The sequence below is a fragment of the Pristis pectinata genome, chromosome 27 (genome assembly GCF_009764475.1).
Source record: "Pristis pectinata isolate sPriPec2 chromosome 27, sPriPec2.1.pri, whole genome shotgun sequence".
NCBI lineage: Eukaryota > Metazoa > Chordata > Chondrichthyes > Rhinopristiformes > Pristidae > Pristis > Pristis pectinata.
Window position 1 is genome coordinate 22495505 of NC_067431.1, and position 18836 is coordinate 22514340.

Here is an 18836-nt window from a genome sequence, read left to right on the forward strand (position 1 = left end):
AGACCCTGTTTGGTCTTTCAATTGGATATAAGATCCCAAGATACAATAATGAAGAAATGCAGGTGAATTATCCCCAGTGTCCTAGTCAATATTTATCCCTCTCTCAAGAATACCAGAATAGATTAGCTATTGTTATGATGTTGTTTGTGGTGTGAAAATTGGCTGTGTGCTTTTCAACATTACAATGCTAACTACACTTTGGATGTACTTCATTGAACATAAAGCACTTTGGGGTGCCTGGAGTGAGTATGAAAAGTGCCATAGTAATACAAATCCAACATTTATGGCTGATCACATTGATGCTCTATACACACTTGATAGGCTAACAAGGTCCAGAGAGTGACGAGGCCGGGACCTTTCCACTATGGCATAATGGAGAGGTCCCAGCTTGAAACACCTCTGACGTGCATTGACAGAAGGCAAAACTGGGGAAGGAACTGTGACTTTTGAGGCAATTCAATTGTTTCCAGATTTCTCTCTACATTTAGGGACTTCTAAAATCTATTAAGATTGATGTCAATGCTTCAAAAAATTATTCTTACAATTAAAAACATTGACAAATAATTAAAATGCATTAAACTAATAATGATATAAGACATTTCTCTCTTCAAATTACCAGGCTGCAGATTCTGTGTAATATCTGAGTGGCTACTGAACCCCAGTCGTGGCTACTACATCCCAATTGGGGCGTAGTTAACAGCGAGGAAGGCTATCAAAGCTTGCAGCGTGACCTTGACCAGCTAGGAAAATGGGCTGAAAAATGGCAGATGGAATTTAATGCAGACAAGTGTGAGGTGTTGCACTTTGGGAGGATAAACAAGGGTAAGACTTACACAGAGAATGACAAGGCTCTGAGGTGTGTGATAGAACAAAGGGACCTGAGAATACAGATCCATAGTTCCTTGAAAGTGGTGTCGCAGGTAGATAGGGTCGTAACATGAGCTTTTGGCACTTTGGACTTCATAAATCAGGGCATTGAGTGCAGGAGTTGGTTATGTTTTTGTGAGTGTGGAGAATCTGTAATCTATTCAGACCATAGATTTATGCACAGTTTCAAATGATGGGAATCTCAGCAAGGGGCAGCCACTGTGAAGATCCAGTTGGCTTCAAGATACTGAGGAAAAATTAGTCAGCATTTCTAAACCTGAATGATGTACAGTAATCCTTGCTAAGGGGTACAGCTTGGCTATGGTTGATGAGCTTTCTGGCCTTTATTTTCTCAGCATATGGAATCCCTCCAGAATTACATAAATTTGAATGATATAAAATTGGTTTACTATTGTCATATATACCGAGCTACAGTGAAAAACTTTGTCCTGCATGCCATCCATACAGATCATTTCATCATATCAGTGCATTGGGGTAGTACAAGGGAAAAACAATAACAGAATGCAGAATAAAGTGTTACAGTTACAGGGGAAGTGCAGTGCAGGTAGACAATAAAATGCAAGGTCATAACAAGGTAGATTGTGAGGTCAAGGGTCCATTTTATTGTACTAAAGGACCATTCAATAGTCTTATAACAGCAGGATAGAAGCTGTCCTTGAGCCAGGTGGTGCATGCTTTCAGGCTTTTGTATCTCCTGCCCGATGGGAGAGGGGAGAAGAGAGAATGTCTCGGGTGGGTGGGGTCTTTGATTATGTTGGCTGCTTTACCGAGGCAGCAAAAAGTATAGACAGAATCCATGGAGGGGAGGCCGGTTTCTGTGATGTGCTGAGCCACATCCACAACTCTCTGCAGTTTCTTGTGGTCTTGGACAGAGCAGTTGCCGTACCAAGCCATGATGCATCTGGATGGGATGTTTTCTATGGTGCATCTTCAAAAATTGGTGAGGGTTAAAAAGGACATGCCAAATTTCTTAAACCTCCTGAGGAAGTAAAGGCACTAGTGTGCTTTCTTGACCATGGAATCTATGTGGTTGGAATAATAGAAATGGAAATGTTTACTCTAGAATGCTATTTAAATTGCACCACAATTGCAGGATGAGCTGACAAAATTGTAAGAGACATTGCTTAGAGTACTGAAATAAGATCCTGGTATGGTATTGGAAACAAAATTGTGCAGTCATTCAAATGATCCTTGGATGCTGCAATTGGGAGGTCTAGATTTCTCCATGGGAGGCACTGAATAGCCTCTCCTATCTGAAGACACCTTTCTAAAGAACTTGTATGTAAAGAAAAAGAGGTTCATTAGTGTGGTGGGAGAGAAACTTGTCTGGATGATGGACACCAGCTTGTGGCATTGAAAAGAGGAATCAAACACACAAAGAGGTGGGAAAATTTGCACTGATGTAGGAACTAGTGCTGTAGTAGGTGAGAAGGCCAAGACTGAACAAGGAACACAAAGACAGTTTACACATGAGCACTTCAAACCTAAGTGTGATTAATAAGACTGATAAGCTGCAGGCACAAATAGCTCTTTGGAAATCTTATGTAGCTATGATAAATAAAACAGGGCCCAGCTAAGAACAGAACTAGCCATTTAATATTCTGAATATTCGCGTGTACAAGGTGTGAGGGAGAAAGGCATTAGGGTGACATTATTGAACAAGGATGATATAGTACAGGAGAGAGAACTGTCCTTGAAGTGTCAAGAACATGATCCATTTTATTAGTGTTAATAAGTGATAAAGATACTATTATGCTGCTACAGAGGATTCTTTTGACCACCAAATAGTGAGAAGGTGAAAGGAGAACGAATCTCTAGGGAAATGACAGCACTGGAATTGTGTTACTGATATGGGGAGACTTCATTTGTGAAAATATTGATTGAAATAATGTTGGCTGAAAGAAAAAGAAATTTCTGGTGTGTTCAGGATAACTTTGATCATTATGTTTTTCAGCCCAATGTCGAAGGAAATATTATTGCATTAGTAATGGAAGCAAAATACTGCAGATGCTGGAAATCTTAGACAAAATGGAAAATTCCAAAAACACTCAGCAGGTCAGGCAACATCTGTGGAGAGAAAAGTAAGGCCAACAATTCAAGTCAATGACTTTCATCAGAACTACGTCAGACATTCACTTTGTTCTCTCCATCCCTCCTGCTCCCAGTAATTTAAAACACACACTAATGTTTCTCTGTCTATAGATGCTGCCTGACCTGCTTTTTTTTTGGCATTTTTTGTTTTTATTGCTGGATATGTTTAAGGACAATAAAGTGAACCAAGTGGCATTGGGAGAATACTTGACTAAAATTGATTCTTATATCATGAGGTTTAAACGTGTAGTGGAAAAAAGCGAGGAGTAATCTACATGAGAACAATTTAATTGGTGGAGGACAAACTGCAATAGGATGAGAGGGGATTTGACCAGGTCAAATCAAACCAAAAATTGGCAGATGAAACTGTAAAGGAAAGAAAGGGTGGCCTTTAAAGGGAAGACCCTTCAGGTACAAGCTAAATAGATTCCCACTAAGAGGATAGGTGGGAACCAAAGTCAGGGATTCCTGGATGATAAAAAATAGAGAACATAATGGAAGAAAAGCTGTAGAGTGCAAGTTTGTTCAATCATATAAGAACCAGACTGACCATAGTGAGCTGAGGGAAACAGAAAAGGAAAAGAAGACAATGTGAAAATAGAATGATATTTAATATAAAAGAGAATCTTAGGTCGTCCATGGGCTTCCAAGCAGTAACTGGGGAGTAAGAGATGGATGTTAAAGTGACTGGCAAAGGGGAGATGCAGATCGCAGTTACGGACAGAGTGCAGGTGTTCTGCGAAACGGTCACCTAGTAAGAGATGGGATAGGACCAATTAGGGACCAAAGGGATGACCTCTGCTTTTTATCCAGTTTCAGTATGATAGGCCAAGGTTAATCGAACCAAAAATCGGCAGTTGAAACTGTAATGGAAAGAAAGAGTGGCTTTTGAAGGGAAGACCCTTCAGGTACAAGCTGAAGGGTCTTCCCTTTAAATGAATTCATGTTGCCTTTACCAAGGAAGGGGACACTGCCAAAGTCTTATTAAAAAGGGAGGTAATAGAGATGATAGTTGGAATGAAAATTGATAGGGAAGGGATACTAGAAAGGCTGACTATACTTAAAATAAGTAAATCATGTAGTCTGAATGGGTTGCATCCTAGACTGCTGAAGGAAGGAGATTTCAGAAGGGCTTCCTTTTATTATGCAAGCTTCCCTCGACAGAAGGGGATGCCAAAGGACTGGAAAATGGCACACATAACACCATAATTCAAAAAGCAATGTAAAGACATGCTTGGCAACTGCAGACTGCTGGGAAATTAAAAAAAATACAAGAACAAAATTAATGGACGTGAGTAATACTGAGTTAATAAAGGAAAGCCAGTGTTTTTCCTGAAGGCATATCTATGATATTGGCTCGGTCTTTCTCTTTCTATTAGCACAGCCTGATCTGTGGGTCTGCATCTTGCATTTTTTTCATGTTCCTTTGTTTGTACTGTCACTCTCCAAATGCCCTCAGCTTCTAGCTTTTGTTCATGCTCATTCTCTCCCTCTCTTCCCCCCCCACCTCACCCCCCCCCCAATAAACCCATTGACCAGTTTTGATTTACACAATTCAAAAGGGTCTGCAGGAACAGAGGAAACTGAGGAGGTAACTGCCTTCTGTACATTGGTGAGACCAAATGCAGACTAGGTGACTGTTTCTCAGAACACCTGCGCTCTGTCCGTAACCGCGGTCTGCATCTCCCTGTTGCCAGTCACTTCAACACTCCCTCCCACTCTATCACTGTCAATCCTCGGCCTCCTCCACTGCCAAGAGAATGCCAAGCGCAAACTGGAAGAACAGCACCTCATTTTTCATCTTGGAACCTTGCAGCCTAACGGCATGAACATTGAATTCTCCCACTTTAAGTAATCCCCACACCCCCTCCCCCCACCCCCCCAACCATGCTTCTCCTTTTCTTCCTTTTCCTAGCCTATCTCTCTTCTTTCTATCCCTTTCTCTCCTTGCCTTTGACTCATCCCTTGGTGGATCTGCTCTCCCCACCTCCCCCGCACACCTGCCTATCACCATCTCTTACCCGCATCTACCTATCACCACCTTGTGCCCACCCCGCCTCTCCTCTTTTGTCCACCTATAACTGCTCTGCTTTTCCCTCCGATATATGGACTTTCCCTTTTCCTATCTTCAGTCCTGAAGAAGGGTCCTGACCCAAAACATTGACCGCCTGCTTTTCTCCACGGATGCTGCCTGGCCTGCTGAGTTCCTCCATCATAGTGTTATTCATCTAGGTTCCAGCATCTGCAGTCCTTTCTTTCTCTAGGAACTGCATGTAGGTGTACATCCTTGAACTGTGTTGGAATAGTCAATCCTGGTCAAAAGGCATGGATAAATTTAGCTGATGTTCCTTTGGTAGAAATAGGCAGAGTAACTGATCATAGAATGATGAACATAAAGAGTAATAAGAAAGGTCACTTGGCCTATCATATCAACACAGGCTAAAAAGCTTAGTAAGAATAATTCCACCTCCCAATATGCAACCCTTTGTACTAATTCAAGTAAATGTGGCAAAGGTTTTACCTCTTTGAAGGAAAAGTTCATTGTCCATTTCCTCCAACCCTCTTGCCAACGTTAGACCTCTTGTATTTTATACCTAGGCACATAAAGAACATAGAACAGTACAGCACAGGAACAGGCCCTTCGGCTGACAGTGTTGTGCCAAACTAATTAAATAATATTTAATTAATCAAATCCAACTAAACTATTCCCTTCTGCCTACACAATGCCTATTTTCTCCATTTCCTGCTCTTCCATGTGCCTACCTAAGAGTCTCTTGAACACCTCCATCGTATCTGCCTCCACCACCATCCCTGGCAGCGCATTCCAGGCACCCACCACTCTGTGTAAAAAAAAACTTGCCCCACACATCTCCTTTGAACTTACCCCCTCTCACCTTAAATGCATGCCCTCTAGTATTAGACATTTCAACCCTGGGAAAAAGATACCGGCTGTCTACTCTATGCCTTTCATAATCTTATAAACCTCCTCAGCTTCCACCACTGCAGAGAAAACAACCCAAGTTTGTCCAACCTCTCCTTATAGCACATGCCCTCTAATCCAGGCAGCATCCTGTTAAACCTCTTCTGCACTCCCTCCAAAGCCTCCACCTCCTTCCTGTAATGGGGTGACCAGAATTGAATGCAATACTCCAAATGTGGCCTAACTAGAGTTTTCTAAAGCTGCAACATAACTTCCCGACTCTTGAACTCAGTTCCTTAACTAATAAAGGCAAGCATGCCATACGCCTTCTTTACTAGTCTATCAACCTGTGTAGCCACTTTTAGGGAGCTATGGTCCCAAGATCCCTCGGCACATCAACACTGCTAAGGGTCTTGCCATTAACAGTGTACTGTCCCTTTACATTTGATCTCCTAAAGTGCAACACTTCACATTTGGCCGGGTTAAACTCCATCTGCCATTTCTCCGCCCATATCTGCAACTGATCTATATCCCACTGTATCCTTTGGCAGTCCTCTACGCTATCCACAACACCACATACCTTCGTATCGTCTGCAAACTTACCAACCCACCCATCCACATTTTCATCCAGGTTATTATTAACATCACAAACAGTAGAGATCCTAGTACTGATCTTCGTGTAACACGATTAGTCACAGACCTCCAGCCAGAATAAGTCCCACCGGCCACTGCCCTCTGTCTTCTGTGGACAAGCCAATTCTGAATCCAAACAGCCAATTCACTGTGGATCCCATGCATCTTAATCTTCTGGATGAGCCTCCCACGAGGGTCCTTGTCAAATGCCTTACTAAAGTCCATGTAGACAACATCCACAGCTCTACCTTCATCAATCACCTTCATCACCTCCTCGAAAAACTGAATCATGCTAGTAAGGCATGACTTGCCCCGCACAAAGCCATGTTGAGTGTCCCTAATTAGGCCATGGTTCAGAATCAGCTTTATTATCACTGACATATGTTGTGAAATTTGTTGTTTTGCGGCAGCAGTACAATGAAAGACTTAAAAGTTACTATGTTACCAAAAGAAATAACTAAAATAGTGCAAAAGAGGAATGACGAGGTAGTGTTCATGGGTTCGTGGACCACTGTAGTGAGCCATATCTCAAATAACGATGAGTCAGAGAACAGGAAGGAGATAGAGAGCTTAGTAATGTGGTATCATGACAGCAACCTTTTCCTCAATGTCAGCAAGCCAAAAGAGTTGGTCATTGACTTCAGAAAGGGGGCCAGTGCGCATGCTCCTGTTTACATCAATGGCGCTGAGGTCAAGAGGGTTGAGAGCTTCAAGTCCTGAGGAGTGAACATCACCATGGATGCCATGGCCAAGAAAGCTCACCAGCACCTCTGCTTCCTCGGGACACTAAAGAAATTTGGCATGTCCCCTTTGAAACTTACCATCATGGCTTGGTATGGCAACTGCTCTTCTTGTGACTGCCAGAACCTGCAGAGTTCTGGACACAGCTCAGCACATCACGGAAACCAGCCTCCCCCTCCATGGACTCTGTCTATACTTCTTGCTGCCTTGGTAAAGCAGCCAACATAATCAAAGACACCACACACCCCAGACATTCTCTCTTCTCCCCTCTCTTATCGTGCCGAAGATACAAAAGCCTGAAAGCACGTACCACCAGGCTCAAGGACGTCTTCTATCCTGCTGTCATAAGACTATTGAACGGTCCTCTGGTACAATAAGATGGACACTTGACCTCACAGTCTACCTCATTACGACTTTGCATCTTATTGACTGCCTGCACTGCACTTTCCGTGTAACTGTAACACTTTATTCTGCATTCTGCTATTGTTTTCCCTTGGACTACCTCAATGTACTGATGTGATGAAATGATCTGTATGGATGGCATGCAAAACAACGTCTTTCACTGTACCTCGGTATACCAATTTATCAATTTTATGGAGCAGATGATCTTATTCTGCACGTCTTTTTATGTTTATAAGAACTGACAGTTTTGGGAAGGATGGGTGGAAGAATTTATAATTGTTTTTCCGTTTTATTCAAGATTTTCTCCTTTGCTGACTCCTGGAAAACAATTCCTCACCTCCGTTTCCATCTTTGCTTGTGTAAGGGCAGATGGTGAATGTCATAAGACAGTTTGACAGCACAACAGCTGATCCCACCTACATTCATCTGACAATGCACTTCTTAGTTGAGATTCCAGAATAATAATCAGGATATGCTACTGTTTGATGTTAACCCCGACCAGCCCAAAAAGCATCAGTCTAATGCCTTTGCACCTGTTTCCACATCTCCTGAGGACAGCCAAATCTAGTCAGAGGTTAAACCTGCACATATTTAACACTGGTGTATCATTATTTTGAATAATAAAATTGTCTGACCCTTTATTGTCCAAAGAAACTATGTTCCCAAATGGTGCTTTTCTACTGATGGTTGTTATGCCAAAATCAATGTCCAGCTACATTTAGCTGATTCATAATCACAACCCATTGTGCAGATTACATTTGCAGAATTTTTATTGCAAGATTGAAGGGACTTAATATGAAGTAAATTAATGATTTTGTGTATAATGTAGAAGACAAATTTCAAAAAGTCTGCCAGAAGAAAAATTACACTGCAGTATTTTAATGGATTGACAGAATATTGAGTAATAGACTGCCTAGTTTTGTAATTAGTGATCGAATTGTCTCACCATCCCTCGCTGCACAACTTTGTATCCTTTTATCTGGGTTATGTTTCTGAGTTGTTCTTGTAAAATATGCTGCAGTGCATTAACCTACTTTGGTTTACCTGATGATTGAGCAATTTAACCCCATGTGTTACTGAGCCTTACTGATCACAAAAGCTTCACATTCATTCTTATGCTGATGTAACTTGACTCTACGGTTGCAATTAGCCTCAGCAGTTTCAGGTTAGATAGAGAGAAATTAAGCAGCAGTTCTCCAGCTGACCGCTATCCAAAAAACACTTGCTAGAAATACTTGTGTATAAGCATGAGAAAAATACTGCAGATGCTGGAAATCAGTAAAACAGGAAGTAGTAGAAATGCTCAGCAGCTCCAACAAGGCTGCAGAGAAACAAGAGTTACTATTTCAGATCAATGACCATTGATCAGAGAATGTGTATGTTGAATAAAACAAGGTGCTACTTGCATTTGATCACATCCAAGCAGGGAGCTGTTATCTTAGGTGAAAGAAGGGCACGTAGGAGTAAGTTCACAAATACAGACCTGATAGTTAGCAAACTGATGACTTGTGCAAATCCAGCCTTGTGTGTATGTCATAAATTCTGAATTTTCAGTCAGTAATAGAGAAGCCTTTGTGAAGATTTGGCAGTATGGGTCTTTCTCAATCCCTCTTGGTGTGTGCAGTGATGATTTTGGTATCTGAAGTATGTGAGGGAAAGGAAACATCCTCACAACGGGAACAAGCATCAAAGTATGGATTGGAAAAAACCCTAATTTTGAATTTGCCTATCAACTTGCGAATAATGAGATGTTGAAGCAGCCTATTTTAAATTATTAATTAGCAGATTGACATTTGCAAGGATTAAACATTGAGGCCATTAATCTGTGGCATGAGTGTACATTCACTGCATGGACTAGACTACACAATGAAAGCAGAAATTCTTTTTCCACAATGTTTCAAATTTTGCTGGAAAAATCAGGTTTGGCAGCATCTGTGGAAAGAGAATAGAGTTAACACTTTAGGTCAAAAGGTCTGTTCCTCTTTCCACAGAAAAAGTCATAGAGCCGTACAGCACAGAAACAGGCCCTTCAGCCCAACTGATCCATGCCGACCAAGATTCCCATCAAAGCTAGTCCCATTTGCTCGCATTTGGCCCATATCCTTCCAAACCTTTCCTATCCATGTACCTGTCCAAGTTCCTTTTAAGATGCTGCTTGATCTGCTAAGTGTTTCCAGCATTATCTGTTTTTATCTCAAATTTGCAGTTTTATTGATTTTCAACGTTTGCTCTCAGTTTTCCATTTCACAATAAGTGGTTTAAAATAGTACAGGTGTCAGAAATCCAAAATAAAACCAGGAGAGAGTGCAAATAGCAGGTTAGTGGAGAAAAAAGCTGAGTTAACATTTGGATTTAATCTATTACACGAGTTATTGATCACAGAATGGTAGTTACTGTGCTGATTTTACTTCAACTCCAATTCAGGCAGTAGAATTCAAGATAGACAATGGTCAATTGTGTTTGCTGTAATGTGCAGAGCTTTCAGTGCTCCATTGAGATAAATGTTAAATGCGTTGTGAAGTATGGGTAGGAACACAAGAATACACAATACTTGAGTAATGACTAATGTCCAAGAATCTAGGATGTCCAAAAAACCTATCCAGCGTCAGATCTTATTACAATATGAAAACTATACCCCATGCAGTGTCAAACCTAAACAATCTGATAATGTCTGTTCAAGGATTTGTATATTCAGTCTAAAAAACAACTTCTGAATTCTTCAGTCCAGAAGTTGTTGCATATGCATGCTTAAAAGCAGCATCAGGCTTTGCTATGACTTTTCCCTGAAGGTTGAATAGCCTTGTGAATTGGAGTCTCCAAATTCCCCAGGAAAGATGGGTACAGTTAAATTCTTAGTCTGTCTGCATGTTTGGTATAGTACCCTGGTTAGTGTCATTAGGCACAGATGGTAGAAATAAAGAAGAACGAAAGCCCCTCCTAGTTTTTATAGGTTTAACGTAGATATTAGTAGGGGTGTCATTTAACAGCACCACTTTAGTATTAGGACACATACTTCTTTGCTTTCTAAACTATTGTCCATTTTGTGCAATTAAAATTGTCACAATATTACCACCCATGTTCCTATCTTTATCTTTCTCAGGCACTGAATTTACCACCGACTCTTGTTATGGCACCTCAAGGAAGCCTTGCTCCCCTTCGTGGCCTTGGGGAGTTCTCAGCAAGTACACTCTGTGGTTCTTTGGGCAATGCATCTGCAACTCCCGGGGGACTGATGAAGAGTTCTCTTGGAAGTTCTCCGGCATTTGGGGTAATAAACACTATTGTATTGAAGGCTGATTTATTTCACGTATAGAATTATGAACAGATAATAACTATGAATGTTACTCATGGTATGAAAGAAATGCAGCAGCTGACTGATCAAACATTTACTGAGCTGACCAGTGACAAATAAAAGATACTATAAGTGTCTTGATTCATCCAGTGTGGAATTAGAATCAGGTTTATTATCACTGACGTATATCGTGAAGGTTGTTGTTTTGTGTCAGCAGTACAGTGCAAGACATAAAGATGTAAAAATTACTATAAGTTACAAAAATAAATAAATAGTGCAAAAGAGGAATAATGAGGTTATGTTCATGGACTGTTCAGAAATCTGATGGTGGAGGGGAAGAAGTTGTTCCTGAAACATTGAGCTTGGGTCTTCAAGCTCCTGTACCTCCTCCTCAATGGTAGTAAGGTGAAGAGGGCATGTCCTGGGTGGTGAGGGTCCTTAATTATGCATGCTGCTTTCTTGAGGCACTGCCTCTTGAATATGTCCTTGATGGCAGGGAGGGTTTTGCCTATGACGGAGATGGCTGAATCTACAACTCTCTGCAGCCTCTTTAGATCCTGCACATCGGAGCCTCCATACCAGGCGGTGATGCAACCAGTCAGAATGCTCTCCGCTGTACATCTGTAGAAATTTGCAATAATGAAGTAGAGCCGCTGGCATGCCTTCTTTGTGATTGCATCAATGTGTTGGGCCCAAGGTAGATCCTCTGAGATGTTGACGCCCAGGACACAATAGCTAATGAACAATAGTTGTGAAGTTGCAACTCAAAAACAAGTGGATGCGGCAAATTGTAAGCATCACCTTAGTTTTGTTTCCACATCACAATATTTTCCCTGTTAATTTTCTTCCTTTCCCAAACCAAGAATGCATGATGATTTCTTGTTAGAATACATTTCACAGTTGCTCGTCACTCTCTAATGCTTCACATGACCATGTATCATGACTGTGTTTAGACGGGAAGAATCAGCAGATGTTCACCAACAAGTGCCATCACAGGCGTTTTCAACACATCTGCATTTTCTAGCAGAGCTCAGGTGGCGTTTAGTGAATGGTTTGTCTCTTTGTTGAGTAATCATAACAAACTTTTTTTTTAACTAGACCATGTTTCATATTTTTATAATGTCTTTCATATTCACTTCATTATATCTCAAAGTGTTTTATAGTCACTACTGTATGTTTTTAAGGGAATATTTCAAAAACAATGTGGTAATGACCAAGTAATCTGTTTTTAGTACTGTTGATCAAGGTACAAATGAAGGCCTGAACACTGCAGAAAGTGTCCTTTTGAAATTCTGCCATGGTATATTTTACATTCACTTGAGAGAGAGGGCTTCAAATTAACTTCTCACCTCCCTCAATACTACCTGAGGTGTGAGGCTGGATGTTTGTACACAAGTCCTTTGGGTCAGATCCAAATTTAGATCCTTTTGATTCGAAGGAGAGCCTTCTATCAACTGAACAACAACTGACATTTTACTGCTATCAAATTTAGGCCCACCATTTTCGGATCAAACTGAGGTGAAAACCTAGTCTACGTGGCTCAACTTTTGTTCTCCTTCATCACCATTGTTCTTTACCAAAAACGCATACAATTTTATTTAAACTGAGTTTCAATTATTGCTTCTCTTTGAGCAGCATTGGACCAGCTTCAGATCTGCCTTGGACCTCCAATCATGCCTGCCACATGCAGAAGCAATATGAACATACAGAATGAAAATCCTAAATTCACCCTTGAAAGTAGTACCCGCTGTTAGTTTAGGTTCTCTTGATGATCAGCTTCAAGTTTATGTTGGGTAACGTTAGGGAAAACAGTGAGAAGTTACTGATTTCTTCTTGCACAGGTGGCATCTTGAAGTGGCTGAGGACAGGATGCTGAAGTGGGAATATGACAGGATGATTAAACTGGGAGTTTTAGCACCCAGCAGGCCAAAGAACTTCTGTCATCTAAATAGACAATATGCAGTGAACAAAACACAGGATGGTGTAGTATACTTGGAGTTCTAAAATGTGACCTCTTTAATATTAAAACTAGTAGATGAGTTGTTGAGATTTGTAATCTTCAGTTTGCTGCTGATCTTATTATAGCAATTTAATTAAATATTCAGCAGAAGCGATAAAACTGCTGTTCTGCTGTTGTTTTCTGTCAAAAGAAAACTGGTCTGTACTGGTGTGCATTGTGTAATTATAAAAGTTTAATAAAAATGTTTAACCATTTCAGCACAAAGTTATTGCATGACTAATAACCATTTTGTTTGTGTGTCACTAAAGATCCCTAAAACATGTGGCCTTACCAAAAGTCTTCTGGGAGCAAAGCTTGAAGAGAAGATATCCCTGCACTTAGCTGACCTCAGTGAAGATGATGAAGACCTAAGTAGAGATAAGGTAGCTACATTGGTGTTGTGGCTATAATACTAAGTTAGCTGATGAGAAATGATTTTGTGCCATTTCCACTGAGGCAAATATTGAGCTTGAGAAGCAGGCTGTTGGGCTGTGAGTTGACATCAGAAAGGTGGTAGAAAGCAGCCAGAACTTAATCATAAACCAGCACGTTTTTCCGGTAACCTGGAGGAAAGGAAATCTTGCATCCTTGCCCAAACTGGCGAAGTGTAACTCCAGTTCAACAGCATGTAGTTAACTTCTCAGGTGCTATAAAGTGGTCCAACCAATTTTATATATAAAAAAATTACAAATGAAAAGAGCCCACAGTTACCCGCAGCACTTAGGGAAAGACAATCTTTGCTGGCATCACCCAAAGCCAAAATAAAATTTTTAATAAGAATTCCATTTAATGTAAAGGTAGATGTTCTTGTCTTCAGGTTCAAGTTTATTGCCAAAAAGTTTGTAGCTGGGCCTCAGGAAGACTGCTAGAAGGCATAGGCATACAGCATGTAGCAGGCACCATGCCTTCATAATTCAAACCTGCCAAGTCTTATGGCTTTATTTTTAATATTTTGCCAATTTATGGCCATAAGATAAAATTCTTACGAGGAATCATGCCTGTATGCAGCCTAGACTCGAGGTGCTGTCTATCCCCTCCAACAATGGATGTGACCAAGAACCTCTTCCAACGTAAGGTTGGAAGCTGCTGAGACACACTCCCCATCCCTTCTCTTGGCCCCTCACTGCCCCTCCTTTTTCATGTTCCTCCTCCCTTCTCCTGCCCTCTCTCTCTCCCCTTCCCTTCACCTGCTTCCTTCATTCCCTCTCCCTTCTGAATCAGAATCAGGTTTATTATCACTGACGTATGTTGTGAAATGTGTTGTTTTGCGGCAGCAGTACAGTGCAAGACATAAAAATTACTATACGTTACAACAAAAAAAAGTGCAGAAGAGGAATAACGAGGTAGTGTTCATGGGTTCATGGACTGTTCAGAAATCTGACGGCGGAGGGGAAGAAGCTGTTCCTAAAACGTTGAGTGTGGGTCTTCAGGCTCCTGTGCCTCCTCCCTGATGGTAGTAATGACAAGGGGGCATGTCGCGGATGGTGAAGGTCCTTAATGATGGATGCTGCCTTCTTGAGGCGCTGCCTTCTTGAGGCACTGCCTCTTGAAGGTGTCCTTGATGACGAAGAGGGTTGTGCCTGTGATGGAAATGACTGAGTCTACAACCCTCTGCAGCCTCTTTCGATCCTGCACATTGGAGCCTCCATACCAGGCTGTGATGCAACCAGTCGGAATGCTCTCCACCAAACATTTGTAGAAATTTGTAAGAGTCTTTGGTGACATACCAAATCTCCTCAAACTCCTTATGAAGTTGAGCCGCTGGCATGCCTTCTTTGTGATTGCATCAATGTGTTGGGCCCAGGATAGATCCTCTGAGATGTCGACGTCCAGGAACTTGCAGCTGCTCACCCTTTCCACTGCTGATCCCTCAATGAGGACTGGTGTGTGTTCTCCTGAATTCCCCTTCCTGAAGTCCATAATCAAAAATCCCTTCACCTGCCCCACCTCCCCACCTACCTCTTATGCTGCCCCCTCCATTCCATAGCTTCTGCTTTTTCCTGCCTCCCCTCTCTGTAACCCCCTCCCTCTGTTTTCATTCCATCATTGTTCTATAATACAATTAGAGCTGCAATTAACTTTTGGAATTGCATGAAGGATGATGATTTTCAGCAACCTTAATTATGTTATAATGTTAATTGTTGATAATGTCATGTTGTACAATGTTAAAGTCAACAACCGACAAAACTTATTTTGCAGTTTCCAGTTAATAAACTGGTCAAAGTGTTATATTTTCTGCTATCATTTTTTAATACCTTGATTTTGTGTTAGTGTTAGATTTTGAAATTTCATAGCCAAATATCTGAAAGCTCTTGTATCCAGGGTGGCTTGAAAAAGTTGACTGGTATGAGATTAATGATTCAATTTCTTTTGTTTCTCTGAATTTGCTGATTTGTTAACACACTCTTTCTCTTCCTGTATTCGATGTTTTGAAACTTGAATTCTAGAAAGGTGATTACTGTGTTTCATCTGCAAGTATTTGTAAATGGTGCCTGGGTACTCAACAATCTTCATGAAAAATTTAAATGCCACAATGCTATTCTCAGCGGTCTTTTTCAAAAAAAAGTCAAAAGGCCACCTGGGTTTAAATTCTGTGCCACGTAGATGACTATATGATTTTACCACTAGACCATGAGACTAATAGTGAGCCTTGATCAGACAGTTCTTGTGAAAGGGGAGTTGTTGCATGATGTTTCTGAATGTTAATATCATATGCATTATTTATGGAGGTTGGTTTGATATGTCGTGGGATGGCATTTGTAGTCAAAAATAGCATCTTTCAAACTGATTTCATGTAAAGTAACTTGGCTGTTGCTGCTTAGTTCCTTGTCATCATTAGTATTGCAGAGAAGCCAGTTAAAGAAGAGGCTAGGTGGTTTCTTTGAGAAATTCACATTAATAAACAACTCTTTTCAAATCATTTGTTCTCAGAGTCCCCCCAATACTGCTCAGCTCATGAAAAACCTCCATATAGATGTGGGATCCCTTGGCATTGGTTTTGAATATGAGGTAAGTTGATGTTTTAATTTTCCTTTTGAAGCATAACCTCTCTATCAAAAATCAAAATCTGATCACAGTGCCCTAATTTTTTTATTTTTACATAAACATGTGTGATTCATTCTAAAGTTGCAGTCCAAATTCATAGTCTGCTAAATTCTTAGATTATAAGGAATCTTAAAAAAAGTTATAATTGGTTGTAGAATCTGAAAGATTTAAGCAAAATGTTGCAATCGCTGCTGATATTTGTCCTTATTACGACTTCCATTCTCTGTTTCTGCCGACCTAATTTCAATCGTTACTCATGTAATAGGCACAAATGTTGAAATTGCAAACACTGAATTTAATTTTAACTGTAAATGTGAAGCTAATGACTGGCAGTGTTTTAAGTCAATAATTCACTTCAATTCTGACAGTGTACAAAACCACAGGAGGTCAACTTCAGTTATAAAAGTCAGCAAATCAGCATAACAGTCGCATTCAGCTTATGAAAAGGAATATCATTGTTTAATCATGAATACTGGTAATTCTGATGTTTTAAAAGGTGGAATGCTGAAAGTTGTATCAAGCTATAAAACTAACACAGTGGCAAGGATTTTGAGCTAATGTGGTTTGCATTAAAAGGAGCAGACTAGCTTTAGTTGTATGGTAGGTGTACTAAGCAGTAGTGTAACATTAAAAGAAGATGATGCAGACAGTAACAACATAGGAGCTGAGTCTCAGCTTGGTTAGGTAATAATATGTTACCAAGCTTCTATTTGCTTCCTAGGAACTGATTACTGACAAATGCACACGGGATTATTTATATTAACTTTGGAGGATTATATATTGAGTGCCTTTTCTATTAAAAAGCTGAAAATATATATTTGAAGTGAAAACTTCAGTGTGGGTAAATAAACCAGATTTTTAAAAATGTCCTCAGGAACAAGAACATTTATTATTCACCAAATCACTCCATAAGCCTTGCTGTGTTCAGTTTTGTGAAAACAATACAAACTGTAAAGTTCATTAGGGCAGAATAGCTTTGACTTTTACCACGATTTAAATGTTTCCACGTTTCCATTTTGGGGGGAAAAAACTCGAGTTTGACTTTGATAATACATGCCTACAATAACTTTTCTTTCTCTTGCTCTGAAAAGTTTTGGACTGAGTCTTCCAGAAGGGGGCAGTAAGACACAACTGAGAAGCATTGTCCAGATCAGGCACAAGCTAACCCACAGCTTTGAGAATTTGCCATCTGTTGTTTGTGCAGCTCCTCAGATAAAATAGAGAACAAAGTCCTATCATAATCAATATACTTTTGCTGTGACGTAGAGTTGAGCAAAGCCAACTTTCATTTTAGCTTTATCACCTGTTTTTGATGTTAATAACTGCAAAGTCACTCTGTCTGCTTGTTGCCTATTGTTCACTTCCAACTTTATATGCTATTTGTTTGCAGTAGCCACAGATTATTCAGCACTGTGGATATTTTTTAATATTGATGTGTGTGTGAGAGAAATTGTTCCCATCATTTTTGAAGATAAATTTATCCTGGTACTTGGGTGGTTTTGATTTGCCATTTGAGGTCTGCATCATAAAATCATCTGAACCCTTCAATATGCTTCTGTCTTACAAGGCACTTCAGTATGTTTGAAAGATACTCAGCCACCTCCCTTTGTCCTTGTGTATTTTCTGTTCTTTCTCCCTCGCTGTGCTTTGATCATGAAAGGTGATTTCATTCAGGATAGCAGACAGTGGGAATGTTCAAAGGTGAAACAAATTCTAGGTGTGCCCTTTGTTAGAGCACTTCTTTGTAGAGAAGTGAAAATGTAATTTTTAAGTGTTTGTTTTACACTGGGCCTCTTTCCCTCATGGGTGCACTGTGCTGCTTCTAATACTGATACATCTATCTATCCAGCTCCACTGACAATATCAGGGCTGTATCTGGGCTTGTAGCATCTCTTTCCACATTGAAAATTGTCCTGAAAATCTCTCTCTGACCATAACTTTGACCAACATCCCCCCTCTCAGTACTGATCCTCCCTGCCCCAACCCAAAACCCCCAGGGGACCTTAATACATTAAAGGCAATACATATAAGTATGTTGTTATTGGCCATGGTGACGTTGAGGATTCCTGCTACTAGTTGTATAGTCGTCATACCCAGTCAGCACACTTGACTATTGCTAAGTAGGGTGTATCCCAGTCAATAGATGCCATGTTCAGGTCCACATCCAATAACCCACGTATGTTTTTATTTCAATTTGTTTGAATAATTTATCCTGCACAACCAGAGTGTTTGTAGTTCTAAGTAGAATTAATTTTCATTGGATCTTTCTTACATTTTACCTACTACATATAACACTTCTGAGCATTTCAATAGATGTCTCTCCAACACTTGAAATTATCTGATTTGTCCCAGTTGCAACAAATATCAAGTAAACCTCTTCGATCAGGTCCACACCACATAGTGCCCACTGACAGAAAGCAGTCTATATTATTATCCTCTCCAGAGCAATAGAAGTTAATTAACAAAGCCACACCAATCAGTGAGTGGGAAGAGTTATTTCTGAATTTTATACCAATTGCTGACTGGAGGCTAACATTATGTTCAAGGGATTCATTGGATGTTGAATCTATATTGTGGTATTTAGATTTTTATATGTATAATATGAAAAATGTTACTGTAGTAACATAGAATATTTTACTGTCGTATGAGAGAAAAGAAAAGCAAACAGCAAACCCAAGGGGGAACATTTAAAAATACTCATCAGTAGCTTGGACCAAATAGGGCATTTTAAGGAGTTTATTAAAGAAGAGAAGGATAGAAAGGCAAGTTAATTTAGAAAGGTACTTTCAGGCAGTAGGACCCAGATGACCAGTGCATAGCCGTCA

General features: G+C 40.3%; 1 protein-coding gene across 1 annotated transcript in view; it reads left to right on the forward strand.

Moving 5' to 3' along the window:
• The window catches only part of LOC127583595 (centrosomal protein of 164 kDa-like), a 164061-nt gene that overhangs the window by 58437 nt on the left and 86788 nt on the right, over nucleotides 1-18836 (forward strand). The window contains exons 5-7 of the mRNA XM_052039718.1: nucleotides 10776-10943; nucleotides 13236-13349; nucleotides 15898-15975. Coding sequence (XP_051895678.1) covers nucleotides 10776-10943; nucleotides 13236-13349; nucleotides 15898-15975 — 360 coding nt within the window. The remainder of the gene's footprint in view (nucleotides 1-10775; nucleotides 10944-13235; nucleotides 13350-15897; nucleotides 15976-18836) is intronic.